The sequence below is a fragment of the Hylobates moloch genome, unplaced genomic scaffold, assembly GCF_009828535.3.
Source record: "Hylobates moloch isolate HMO894 unplaced genomic scaffold, HMol_V3 SCAFFOLD_1, whole genome shotgun sequence".
Taxonomy (NCBI): Eukaryota; Metazoa; Chordata; class Mammalia; order Primates; family Hylobatidae; genus Hylobates; species Hylobates moloch.
Genome location: NW_026652276.1, coordinates 93504493 through 93518587, shown reverse-complemented (window position 1 = coordinate 93518587; position 14095 = coordinate 93504493). Strand labels below are relative to the sequence as shown.

The window sequence follows — 14095 nt, the reverse complement described above, 5'->3', positions numbered from 1 at the left end:
TGGACAGAGAGTACACTGTGTATGGTTTCACTTCTTTTAAATTTGTTGGTTTGTTTTCTGGCCTAGCACATGGTCTATTTGGCAGATGTTCTGTGGCCTTGTGTTCGTGAACGTTCCATAAGTACATGAAAAACGCGTATGCTCTTGTTTGGTGGAATGTTCTACATATGTCAGATCTTGTTGATTGATAGTGGTGTTGAGTTCTGTATCCTTGCTGATTGTTCAGTAGTCCTCAACTATAATTGTGGATTATAATTTGTGGATTTGTCTATTTCTTCTTTAGCTCTATCAGTTTTTGTTTCATGTATTTTGAGGTTCTGTTGTGTGGTGCATAAATGTTTAGGATTATTATATCTTGATAGATTAACCTTTTTTATTATGCAATGTCCTTTTCTCCAGTAATTTTCTTTGAAGTCTCCTTTATCAGATATTTTAATATAGCCACTTCTGTTTTTATTAATGCTTTCATAATATATATTTTTCCATTCTTTTAATACCCTTGTTTTGAAGTGAGTTTCATGTAGACAGTATATTATTGCATCATATTTTTTAATCCACTCTTTACATTTAGGGTAAAGTCATTATTATGACTGTTACTATCTTAGAGACAAGGTCTTTTGCTATTGCCTAGGCTGAAACGCAGTGGCACGATCATGGCTCACTGTAGCCTTGACCTCCTAGACTCAAGCCATCCTCCCACCTCAACCTTCCTAGTAGCTGAGACTACAGATGTGCACCAGCATGCCCAGCTAATTTTTAATCTATTTTTATTTTTTGTAGAGACAGGTGTCTACTATGTTACTTAGGCTGCTCTTGAATTACTAACCTCAAAGCCATCCTCCTGCCTCAGCCAAAGTGCCGAGATTACAGGCATGAGCTATCCTCCCTGGCTAATTTTTTTTTTTTTTTAAGTATAATGCTTTGTATTATTTTCTTGGTAGTTCCCTTAGGTTTACAGTATACATATGTAACTTATTCCAGTCTCCTGGCCCTGGTGTTTTACAGCTTTAAGTGTAGAAACTTTACTTCGGCTTGGGTCCATTTACCCGCCCCACTTCACTATAAATGTCTTAGCACTTCTTAGCAGACTTTGGATGCCACATCAGGTGGTTTACTTCAGTCATCAACTGTGATTTTAAAAACTCATTAGGAGTAGGAGATTATATCATCTTTTCCACCCTTTTGACTGAATAAAATTGTCCCTGTTTTTACCTATTCTGATGGTCTTTCTGAAGCTCTAAGCCTTCTTCTGTTGTCATTTCCTTTCTGTTTAGAGAACTTCCTTTAGCCATTCTTTAACGATCAGTTTGCTTGCAGCAGATTCTCTTAGCTTTCCTTTGTCCAAGAATGCCTGTATTTCCTCTTCATTCCTGAAGGATACCTTCACATTGTTTCGGAAGAGAAATTTACTGTCGTTTGAGTTGGTCTCCTCTCCGAGTTCATGCATTGCTCCTCTCTGGCTGCTTTGAAGAGTTTTGTGTTTAGTTTTCAGAAGTTTCATTATGATTTGTCTTGGCACAGGCTTCATCCCGTTTATTATATTTGGGGTTTGCTTGGCTTCTTGAATCTGTACATTTATGTCTCTTGCCAAATGTGGGAAGTTTTCAGCCATTGTTTCCTGAATGGCTGTTTCAGTCCGTCTCTCTCCTCTCCTTCTGGGACTCTGACATAGGGCTGTTAGCACTTTTGTTAATGACCTCTGGGTCCCTAAGACCCTGTGGCCTTGTTGATTGGGGTTGGAACATCAGCTCCTCTCTGGGCCTTGCTGATTCCAGGGAATGGGAGGGGGTAGCAAAGCGACAGCTAGTCCAGCCTCCCACCCTCCCATCCCCTCTTTCTGCCTCGTGGTGGCGGCACACTTCTCCACTGGGCCTTGCTGACACCACCCTGGTGAGGGAATTGGAGCACCTCCTGCTTCTCCAGGCAGAGAATGGGAGGTGAGATCCCTGCTTGGCCCTGCCAGCACTATTTGGCGTGCCACTTGGAGCATGTCACCTGGTTCCTTGAGGGTAGAAGATCAATCTCCCCCTCAATTCCACTGAAACCTCAGTGGGTGGTATATGTGGTTTCTCTGCTGATGTTTTGTCTTGTATTTGTTTTTTGTTGTTGTTGAGATGAAGTTTCGCTCTTGTTGCCCAGGCTGGAGTGCAGTGGTGCAATCTTGGCTCACTGCAACCTCTGCCTCCCAGGTTCAAGTGATTCTCCTGCCTTAGCCCCCCGAGTAGCTGGGACTACAGGCACGCACCACCACGCCCAGCTAATTTTTGTATTTTAAGTAGAGACGGGACTTCACCGTGTTGGCCAGACTGGTCTTGAACTCCTGACCTCAGGCGATCCACCCACCTCGGCCTCCCAAAGTGCTGGGATTACAGGCGTGGGCCACCGCACCTGGCCTTCTCTTGTTATTTGGAATAGGACGCGCGTTGCCAAAAAGGTCTGCTGTTGTAAAAGCATCCTTTTCCGGGTCCTTTGGCCAAGAACAGGCTCTTCTTGGAGTTCTTTTTATCTATACCTTTTGGCTGTTCCAGCTTGGAGGCTTCTGCAGCACCCATCCTGGATAAGTAGGAGGCAGTAAGGACACCCAGAGAACTCACTGCCTTGTCGTCCTCAAGTCCTGAGGTCGCTGGGTAGCCTGCTGCCTTCTTTCCACCTTCTTTCTGCACTTGCTGGTTGTGTTACATTCAGAGCTTTCTTTTTAGCTGTAACGGGGCAGACCTGGGAGGGGTAGAGCTGTTACTTTGTGGAAGTCTCCATCATCCTGGTCTTTTTACTCAGTGTCTGGGGCTTTTCCATCCTGATCACAGTTGTTCCTTCTGTTAGTGCGAGGACTTCATTACCTCACTCTATCCTCTGCAGTTCATTATTTGAATCTACTAGTTGCTTTGATTTTTTTTTGTAAAGATTGCCAGTAAGACTTTCTAGTTTATTCTTTTTTCTTAAACAATATTCAAGTTTATTAAACAAATTTTTTTAAGTATTATAAAATGTTTAACTTTCATCAGCTTCAAGGTTTATGCTGCTCCCAAATGTTGCGTACAACTGAACTTTCAAATCTGCTCACAGCCACTGAATTGCTTCGACTTTGGATTCTAAGGCGTCACTTGCTTCTTGCAAATTTTTATTTGCTGCTTCTAACGTTTCCTGTGTTTCTTCTTGAGAATGGCTAATGAAGACATCACCGATTTGATAAGGCATCATTAAGCAGTCAGCATCTGCAAGCATGGTACCATCACAAGCATCTTCTACGTTTTGGAGTTGTTTCTGTTTTACTTCTATTTCTTCCTTCAGCTCTGTGATTCTACTTGTCTTCCATGCAAATTTGTTTATCTTCTGTTGCTCTTCGAAAGTAACATTGACATCTTCTGCAGCCGTCGTCTTCATGGTGGCCGCCATCTCGGGACTGGAGAACAGCATGAGACAATGGGACTTTGCCCCTAAGCACGCTCTTGCTCCCTGTCGGCCCAGAATTCCCCGGGAAATACAACCCTGTCTCCACATTCCCTCCCCTTGGACCTATGGCCAATGGTCCCTAAAAGCTGGGATGCAGGGAGGAAATGTCACCTGGAAGGACTTGGTACATGCCAGTTAAAGGGACTGGCAACCCCCCTGGGCCGACATCAATGGGGGTGTGGTGAACAGCCTAGTTTATTCTTTTTATTTTTCTAATTCTGCAGATGATATCCCCTCACTTCCTGACTGGGCTGTCCTTAAAGTTTGTGTATTTGGTGTTTCCAAAATTGTATAGTAATGCCTCTGGTGGTGGTGTGTGCCTCAGGCTGATGGAAGGCATCAGGCCAGCTTAGATTTATCTCACAGTGGTTCCATTCCCTGATGTATGTGTGATGCATTAAATTCCAAGAGCATTTTAATTACTAAATTTCACATCCAGTTAGAAGTGGATAAAATGTTAGCTGTCTGAAGGTTCCTTGTTATATAGACTAGAAGTCCTAACCATCCACATGATTGCATTGGTGTAGCCTTTAGCAACCCCAAGGTAGACTTGCCTTGTATGCAAATGTATAGTCACACATCGCGACGTGTAGTCACACATTGCTTTAATGACTGGGATCCCGTCCGAGAAATGCATCGTTAGGTGAGGTTCGTACGCAAACATCCTAGAGTGGACCTACACAAACCTAGATAATATAGCTGACCGTACACCTATGCCTATTGCTCCCAAACTGCAAACCTGTACAGCATGTTACTGTACCGAATACTGTGGGCCATTGTAGCACAATGGCAAGCATTTATGTATCTAAACATAGAAAATGTGCTGTAAAAATCTGGTGTTATAACCTTATGGGACCACCATCGTATATGTGGTTCATCTTTTACCAAAACATCATTATGCGGTGCGTGACTATTTGGCTGGTTTTAGAAACTTTTTGAAGAATTAGATGATTAGAATGGGTGGTCTCTTGTTGCCACTGAAACAAAAAGATCAAGTTCAACAAAATCTGCAAGGCATTGTGCTAGGCGCTGGTGCAGAAGGGGATATTCAGTGCATATTGCACAGCCCCTACTCTCCACTCACACTCTCAAGCTGGGGATACAGTAGCACAAGTAACTTTAACATACAGCGTGAATGGATACCATGTTAAATGCCACTAGAGAGGTGTTGCAGGAGGCCAGTGGGGAAGATTAATTCTGGCTGAGGTATCTAAAAAAGCCTTACTGAATTGTGATTTGAGCTGGCCTTTGAAGGTTCCGTAGGATTTCAGCAAGTGGAGAAGAATACACAAATAAGAACCATCTTAATGCCTCTACATTTATCAGCTAAGACAGAAAAATTCGAATACATAGAGATACTAAAGAATCAGAACTTTCTAGTTCAAAGGAGTGGTCGTAATGTGATGGCTTGCTTTGGACTGCAGTCGCAGCACTCTAGCTGAAAGCTGTGGGCCTTCTCCCTAGAAAATTCATTATCTGTGTAGAGTTTCAGGGGAGTGTTTGGACATCTGAATCCCAAGAGTGGGCCTACTAGTGGCCCATGCACTGCAGATTAACAGCATTTGTTGTAGAATATCAAAGATTATGTAAAAATTTTGGAAATTAAATTTTTTTTTAAAGAATTGTTTGCTGTATCACATGTACTTTTTGCCAAGATGTATGGAATTTGAAGAAGCCTCCTGCTGTTCCAGCCTTTAAGAGTCTGTTTCGGGAGTTCAGAAGCGCCTCTTTGGGCTTGGTGCTGCAGCGGGTTTGTGTGGCGGCGAAAGCATACATCTGCTTCTGGGGTCTGGAAGCACAGTTGGGTTTTTATGGCCTTGTTGGCAAATTGCATTTAACAGGTTTCCCTTATGCTTTGACATACATGGTTGGTCCTTTTGTAATACCAAAAAAAAAAAAAAAGCAAAAACATCTTTTTCCATCAGCTAAATAAATCCAGAGAGACTCCTCTGGCCATTTTTGGGGATTCAGAACACATGAGTGATTGGTCTTCTCCCCCAGCTTTCGAGTTTACATGTTGATTATCTTAACGAAATCAGTTAGGGGGAGCAGGGTTTGACCTTCAGTCATCTGTCATGTGAGATTTGGAACCTGGCTGTGCTTGATGTGAGATAGTGTTCCGTTGACAGCTCGTAATTATTTTCTGTTCTTACTCAGTTGAGAGTGGGTTCATGGATCGTATCGGTTTTAAATGGAACTGAAGATTTAAACTTCGGGCTTATCTAGAGATGTAATTATAGGGTGATGTTCAAACCAAAGAAGCTGATGTTGTGTAATGGACCTAGGGCTTAACTTGCATCACCTGAAGGGCAGTGCCATGCCATAATGACAGGCCGGCTCATTTCATGCTGTAACTATTATGGTTTGTTTGTACTTAAAAGAAATGGAGGCTTCCAGTGGGCTGGACAGAGCAGCTGCTCGGGACCACCAGATTGCCTTTTAATCCTAAAAACCGAGTGTGAATATTCGTTGCTGACCGTGTGATGGGTTAGTCTTTCTCTCTGTGAGGATAAATGCTCAGGTGTGTCCAGGTTTTGCAAAATGGAAAACATGACTTGTATCCTGTGTTAGCCATTAGAGAAGCCCACGCTTCTGGTTGATTCCGCTGACCAAATGCATTTGGAACGTCTGCTTTGGAAGTGCGGCATCCAGAGGACAGAGAAGCAGAGTGTGGGAGCTCTTGCAAGCAGCTAGAAAGGTGCTGGAGGGCAGCACATTCAGCCGCTCTGGACGGCAAGGGGAAGAAAACGTCCCTGACCCCCGCTTTCTTAAGTAGAGACCAAGTAGGTGGCACCTCTCTCTGAACGTCAGCATCGATTTTACTGTCTAGTCTGAAGTCCACAGCACCAACTTTGTCACATGGCCCTGTTACATCAGACCACAGCAGCAGAGAACCAGCCGTAGTGGGTATTTGCTGGTGGTAGTGTGCCAGGCCCCAGTAATCAAATAGCTACTTAACCCGAGCTGAACAGAAACTAAGCCCAAGGAACACTGAGACCCAAAGAATCTGTGCTAATTCTCTCGTCACCGTGGTGGAGCGTTCCAGTGAAGAATCTGTTAATTCTCTCGTCACCGTGGGGGAACATTCCAGTGAAGAATCTGTTAATTCTCTCGTCACCATGGTGGAACGTTCCAGTGAAGAATCTGTTAATTCTCTTGTCACCGTGGGGGAACGTTCCAGTGATGGTGCGTGGCATGGACTCCTCGCAGCCCTCGAGTGCCTGTTTGGGGCAGTCGGTGGAGGTTCCCTGGTCTCACCTGGGAAAGGCCAGGCTAGATGCCGGGTCCATGGGAGGACCTGCTCTGTCGTTCAGAGCTAGGCTTTGTGCTCTGCTGTGTGTATGGTAGTGAGTGGAAGAGACACAGCCCTGGCGTCGTGGAGCTGATTCCTAGTTCGCTTCTCTGGGGACAGGAAACAACGGGAGGACAGGGCATGAGCTGGAACATCACTGGGAAAGTCACTTGGAGGACAGGGGAGCCCTTGCCTAGTGGAAGTGGCCTTTCGACTGTCCATAAGACGGATGAAGACGTCCACCTGGACTAGTCTAACCATGTCCCGGGGCCAAAATCAGGGATTCGGGCTGCGGAGAAATTTGTAACAAAACAGTTTGATGCTCAGTCAAGGTGAGATACTGGCAGTCACTGAGCTCCACAGGATGCAAATTACATTCATTTTAAAGGTAAAATTTTGCACATCTTTGTAGACAAGATACACAGTATTCCAAGCAAAACCTTTGTGATGAGGGAGTTATTACTTAAAGTCTCACCTGCCTTCCAGTTTCCATTACAGGTAAGAGGGAATAGCTGGTTCAGATGTTTATTTGTATAATACTTACTAACAAGACTTTTAATCTGTGTTTTCCACTCATGCTCAGTTTATATCTACAATTTTTGGCGCACATGAGGTGACTAATAACTATATTTTTGTGACCACTTGTGTTTTTTTTTTTAAGAAAATGAAGTTCCAGGCCAGGCGCCGTGGCTCACGCCTATAATCCCAGCACTTTGGGAGGTCGAGGCGGGCAGATCACGAGGTCAGGAGATCGAGACCATCCTGGCTAACATGGTGAAACCCCATCTCTACTAAAAATACAAAAAAATAGCCGGGCTTGGTGGCAGTCGCCCGTAGTCCCAGCTACTCGGGAGGCTGAGGCAGGAGAATGGCGTGAACCCGGGAGGCGTAGTTTGCAGTGAGCCGAGATCACGCCACTGCACTCCAGCCTGGGTGACAGAAATAGCCGGGCTTGGTGGCAGTCACCCGTAGTCCCAGCTACTCGGGAGGCTGAGGCAGGAGAATGGCGTGAACCCGGGAGGCGTAGTTTGCAGTGAGCCGAGATCACGCCACTGCACTCCAGCCTGGGTGACAGAGCGAGACTCCATCTCAAAAAAAAAAAAAAAAAAAAGGAAGTTCCGTAATTTTAGTTTTAGGGTGGGGAGAGGAACTGTTTTTCCCTAAGGTTCTGATGACTTGATTAAATAGATATGGATCAAAAACTCTGTTAAAAGCGTGGAGTGATGTGGACCAGGAGGCAAAACTCCCTGGGAGATGAGCTGGTTAGAATTGAGAAATAGAAAACTAGTCATTTACCTTCTTATCAGTACTTATCTGGTATGACTGTAGCACAATGAGACTGTTTTTAAACATACCAGGACTGCTGGAACGCACTAGTTAAAGCAGGTGCCTCATGAAAAGTAATCATCTTGGGACACCAAGTCAACAAATGCCTATTAAGTGTGTGTTTATGTGCTAGGTACTGCAGAAGCTGAGGAGATGAGAAGACGGCCTGGAAGGAATGAAACCTTGATACCTTCTCTGTGCATTGGGAGCTTTTGTTTTTGTTTTTTTTTCATTAGTTTTTTTGAGACAGCGTCTAGCTCTGTCACCTAGGCTGAAGTGCAGTGGTGCAATCACAGCTCACTGCAGCTTCGACCTCCTGGGCTCAAGTGATCTTCCGACCTCAGCCTCCTGGGTAGCTAGGACACAGGTGTACACCGCCATAGCCCGCTTGGCAGGGAGCTTGTGTTTTTGAAGCATGTTATCTGTTATGTCTTTGATCCTCCAAGTAAACCTGTAAGGTCAGGTTGGGGTTTACTCTGATGGGAAGGATTCTCACTTTCCTAGCCTCATGTTTCCTTGCAGAGAGATCTCAGCTACTGTGATTCTCTTGTCTCTCCTGCCATCCCTTATCCCCCTTTGCTCGGGGAAGGAGTGACTTGCTTGACTGGTGGATTTTGGGGAAGGCAGTAAGCAGGCGGGGCTCAGGCCCTGTAGATTCCCTCCAGATTCTCTCTTTGGGAGCCGCCCTGCCCACAGGGGACATGCCTTCCTCCTACCAGAGCTATAGGGCCACCTCCCCTGTGTTTGTCCCACTATGGCAGTGGTCAGGAGCCTACTTGGCTAAAAACCCAAAACCAAACTCTTTAGTCAGAAGGCCAGTATTTTCATCTCCATCCACTTGACTCCTGTTTTGATTTCCAAATGGATTCTAGACTGGGAGCAGAGGAAGAAATACTGAGACTCGTATGAGCATGAACACAGCACCCAAGGCAAAAAGAAGATTCTAGAGTGTGTAGTGCATTTCCTGACCCCAGCCCCAGTCCCTAAAGGTAGTATTGAGGCAAGAAAGAGCCATTGCAACCCCAAACATTCCGATACCTTCCCATCTAGAGAGAAACAGACCCAGAGTTGGGAATAGAAGCCGGGGAAAAGTTCAGGGAGAACACTAGAAAGGAAAGGGTCCTTGGTGGAGGCAGGAAGTGTGGAGGCACCCAGAGCTCTGTGCTGACCACAGCTCGAGGCAGGAGTCCACTGGAGGTTGGGACACTTACTAGCTAGCAGGAGAAAATCCTCTAGCCTCAGACAAGTTCCCAGCTTTCATCATCTCCCTTTCCTCAGACAGGGATTGAAAGCAGCGTCCTTCTGTCAAACTCTAGCTCTGGTCCGAGAAGACAAACCAGGTAGAAATAGAATCAGGAACAACTGGCCTCGAGGACGTCTGAGAACAGGCTGGTGGAGGGCTGCCACAGGGAGGCTGGAAAGGGACGACATGGCAGCTCCGAAACAGTGTCCCAAAAGAAAAGAGGACGAGAGGAAAAATAGCACGGAAAAGTCAGATGAAAAACAGGGTAAGAAGAGAAACTATGAAAGAGAAGTAGCCTGCCCAAGAGTGCTCTATATTGTATAAGAATAATAAGCATATAGATGATATAAAACAAGAGCTCCAGGATATGAGAAAGCATTAACATGAGATGCAAAGTGAAATGGCAGAAGTAATGAGATAGATTGAAAACTCAGCATCATCATAGATCTCATAGGTACATCGGAGACAGGAAGGAACTGAATAGTAATGAACAATGATGCAAGGGAATGTCTCTGAATCCTACCCACTGTCAGCGTACCCATGGCTGTAGAGTTGGGAGTCAGAGAGACACTGGACTCCTTCAGGCATTTGCCCAAAAGACATGTACCTAAACCTCAGTGTTCAAAGAAGCCTTAGTTTTTCTTATCTCTCCCCACAGAGGGAAATAGGGGTGGAGGATTTCCCAATTCTAGGCTTTCTCCTTCTGTGTGCCTGATTTTAAACTGCCTGGGGCAGAGACCTATTTGTCAGGGCCAACAGCGGCAAAGGGCCTTTTGTACAAATAGCTGGTCTCTGCTCTCACGGGGGTGAGCCCTTTGTACTTCATACAATGAGCAGACCATTATTTTCTTATTTTCTTTTTTCTTTTCTTTTTTTTTTGGAGACAGGGTCTGGCTCTGTCGCCCAGGCTGGAGTGCAGTGATGTGATCTTGGCTCACTGCAGCCTTCACCTCCTGGGCCCAAGCCATCCTCTCACCTCAGCCTCCCAAGTAACTGAGACTGCAGGCAGACACCACCACACCTGGCTCACTTTTAAAAAACTTTGTAGAGAAAAATTAAGATTTTGGTAGATTTTGCCATCTTGCCCAGGCTGGTCTCAAACTCCTGAGCTCAAGCAACCCGCCCACCTTGGCCTCCCAAAATGCTGGGATTACAGGTGTGAGCCACTGTGCCTGGCCAAGCAGGCCATTTTCATATGGGTATATCCACTAAAGAAGACTCTATTGGAGTAGAGGGAAATTTATCTCTTTGGCCACCTGCTAAACTGAAGTCCCTAGAGCAGGAATAGTTTTGTTTGTTTTCCCTTTCCTGGTGTTTTAACGTAGTGCCCTAAGGTAATAGGAGTTAGACGACTTGGGGGCAGCCACCTGCAACCAGCTTGGTAGACAACACTTTAGTCTTTCCCCCGCTGCGTCCCTGGTACCATATAACAATACTGGCTGGATGTGGAGGCTCATGCCTATAATCCCAGCAGTTTGGGAGGCCGAGGCCGGAGGATCGCTTGAGTGCAGCAGTTCAAGATTACAGTAAGCTATGATCGTGCCACTGCACTCCAGCCTGGGCTGTCGACAGTGAGACCCTGTCTCTAAAAAAATAAAAATAACTACTTTCTACAGCAAACATTAGTTTAGAAACTGCATTGGTGATAGTGATTTTATAGTACAAATCCTTAGGAATATAATTTAGCTGTCCGGTAGTGATTATTTAAAGCCTTTTCTCCCTGTATTCCCCTGCAGTTTTCGGGAAGTTTTCATTTTGAATTGTAGATGTTTTAATTTCTGGTTTGAATCTTGCTTTACAATTTCTGTAATCTTGAATATTTTTAGAATGTGTAAATATCTGCCATGGAGACCACAACATCTTCGGCATTTTCTTTTTTAATTGGAAACTTGTCTTGTTTCTTAATTCTTGGTAACTTCAGGAAAAGAGCCACCAACTTGCCTGAGTTCTTTCCTGTTGTCTGGAGCAAATTAGAACTCTTCTAGTAAAGTAAGGTGCCCTTTTCTAGTCTTTCATTAATTAAAAACAAAAATTTAAATAAAGTATTGGGGGTAGGGAGAATGTTTCAAATGTAGGTGTTTTAGAAGTAGGTTAAAAGACTTCAATCTTGAATTGAGTCTTCTAAAAAAATTTGTGTAATGTTTTTGTAGTTAATTAGCGATACCTCATGATAGATATACATGGATATTTATTTTCTTTGGTATGTTTTTATAATTAGGTGATTCTTTCCTTCATTATAACTCCTTTCTCTGAGTGGTTCTGACATTGGTCCTGCCATCTGCCCTATTCTAAGTCACATCCTGGTGTCACTGCAGTCAGGAGTCCTGTTCTGTCCTCTGCGCCGCCGACGGACCAGCCCAGCCCCACTGTCCTCCGCCTGGTTATGCAGAAGCCACTGTGGTTCCCTCCCAGTCAGTTTGGTGGTTATTCCCTCAGTTTATTGCCTTCAGTCCAACCCACAGTGCTTGAATTCTCATGCGACATCACAGACTTCACCTGACCAGCTGAAGTTTCGTTAATACCACCTTTTTGTTTTCACTCTGTTTTTTTAAATAATCGAGGTAAAATTCACATACCATACAATTAATCATCTTGAAGTGTACATTCAGTAGCATTTAGTACATTCACTGTGTTGTTCACCTACCACCTCTATCAAGTTCCAAAACGTTCTAATCACTCCAAAAGGAGATCTGGACGCGTTAGCAGCGACTCCCCATTCCCTCCTCCTCCCAGCCCCCGGCAACCACTAATCTGTTTTCTGTCTCCATGAATTTACCTATTCTGAGTATTTCATATAAATGGAATCATATAATATGTGACCTTTTGTGTCTGGCTTCCTTCACTTTTTTAAAATTAATATACTTTATCACTTAATTTTAGGTTTACAGAAAAACTGAGCAGAAAATACAGATTTCCCACACACTCCCTGCCTCCCCCACACCAGCTTTCCCCTGTGAATAACATCTTGATTAGTGTGGTAGGGTTGTGAAAGTTGTGCGTGAATAGGAATATATTATTAACTGAAGTCCATGGTTTGCATTAGGGTTCACTCGTGTCGTATAGTTCTATGGGTTTTGACAAATGTCTCTACCGTTATGGCATCATTCAAAATAGTTTCACTGCCCTAAAAATCCCCCTTGTTCTGCCTGTTCGTCCCTCCTTCCTTGTCTCCCCTCAACCCCTGGCAGCCACTGAGCGTTTACTGTCTCCATCATTTTTCCTTTTCCAGAATGTCCTATAGTTGGAATCAGGAATATGTAGCCTTTTCACATGCCTTCTTTCACTTAGCAATACATATTTAAGGTTTCTGTGTCTTTCCGTGGCATGCTAGTTTATTTCTTTTCATTATGGAGTTATATACTTTGTATGGATGTACCACACTTTGTTGATCCATTTGCCTGCTGAAGGACATTTTGGTGACTTCTAAGTTTTGGCAATTATGAATAAAGCTATGGTAAACACCTGTGTGCAGGCTTTTGTGTAGACAAAAGTTTTCAACTCATTTGAAGTGCAGTTAATTGCTGGATTATATGGTACAAGTATTTGTTTTTTGTTTGTTTGTTTGTTTTTTTGTTTTGTTTTTTTCTTTGAGATGGAGTCTCACTCTGTCACCCAGGCTGGAGTACAGTGGCGTAATCTCGGCTCACTGCAACCTCCGCCTCCCGGGTTCAAGTGATTCTCTTGTCTTAGCCTCCCAAATAGCTGGGATTACAGGCATCCACCACCAAGCCTGGCTAATTTTTTGTATTTTTAGTAGAGACAAGGTTTCACCGTGTTGTCTTGGCTGGTTTCAAACTCCTGACCTCCTGATCCGCCTGCCTGGGCCTCCCAAAGTGCTAGGATTACAGGTGTGAGCCACCGCCCCCCGCCCAAGTATGTTTAGTTTTGTAAGAAACTGCCCAACTGTCTTCTGGAGTTTGCATTCCCAGAGCGGGGAATGAGAGTTCCTGTAGCTCCACTTCCTGGCTACCATGTGGCATTGTCTGTTTTGGATTTTAGCCGCCCTAAGAGGTGAGGAATGGCATCTCAGTGTTTAAATTAGCAGTGCCCTAGTGATATATGGTGTGGAGCGTCTTTCTATGTGCTAATTGTCCCCTGGGTGGTGGGAATGCTGGGATGAACGCTGGAATGAACGTACTCTAAAGACTTGTTCTTTTCAGCTGCCACAATTGTTTTGTGTCTGCGGCCCCACCACAGCCATTTCCCTGCTCTGCGTCCTTCTTCCTTCAGTGTCCTGGACGCAATCACCAGCACACGCTTTCTCAGGCATTTTTCGTAAGGCTGCTTTCCTGTTTACAAAATTATAGCGGCCCCTCAGCCTCCCATCAGCTCGATACCTTCTCAGCCAGAAATGACCACAGTAGCTGTATACTGGCACAAACGCACTTCTTTCTGAGGTAGCTCCCGTCTCTCCAGCACGTCCTTCCCTAGTTTACACCTTCTTCATGGCGTCTTCATATTATGTCAAATGAAAACACACCCCTTTTGGGAAAAGAGGAAAGCGTCTTCATACACTGCTGGGGGCGCACATGCTGGGAAGCTTCTGTCCGCCCCTTCCCGCCCTCTCTCCTGCTTCTGCCAGCCCTCTGCTCTCGAGGTGACCTGTATAGATTGTAGCAGCGAGTGTTGTGCTTTCTGGCTTCTGGTTGGCCAGTGGGAAGTCCTGGCAAGGAGCTCGGAGGGAGGGAGGGAAGAAAGTGAGGTTCAGTATTTCTTCTCCCCCCGCACTCCCCCAGGATTCCTTCTGTCTTGTTTCTCGGGCTTCCCCCACACCTTTGTGATGA

General features: G+C 44.9%; 2 protein-coding genes across 2 annotated transcripts in view; one reads left to right on the top strand and one right to left on the bottom strand.

Moving 5' to 3' along the window:
* Positions 1 to 3002: 3002 nt before the first annotated feature.
* On the bottom strand, positions 3003 to 3475 carry LOC116810820 (prefoldin subunit 4-like). Its single transcript, XM_032755776.2, has one exon. The coding sequence runs from the start codon at positions 3412 to 3414 to the stop codon at positions 3058 to 3060; it is 357 nt and encodes a 118-aa protein (XP_032611667.1). The 5' UTR covers positions 3415 to 3475; the 3' UTR covers positions 3003 to 3057.
* A 3578-nt stretch (positions 3476 to 7053) lies between these two features.
* The window catches only part of GNA12 (G protein subunit alpha 12), a 100207-nt gene continuing 93165 nt past the window's right edge, over positions 7054 to 14095 (top strand). The window contains exon 1 of the mRNA XM_032755775.2: positions 7054 to 7074. The gene's annotated coding sequence lies outside the window, so the exon portion shown is untranslated. The remainder of the gene's footprint in view (positions 7075 to 14095) is intronic.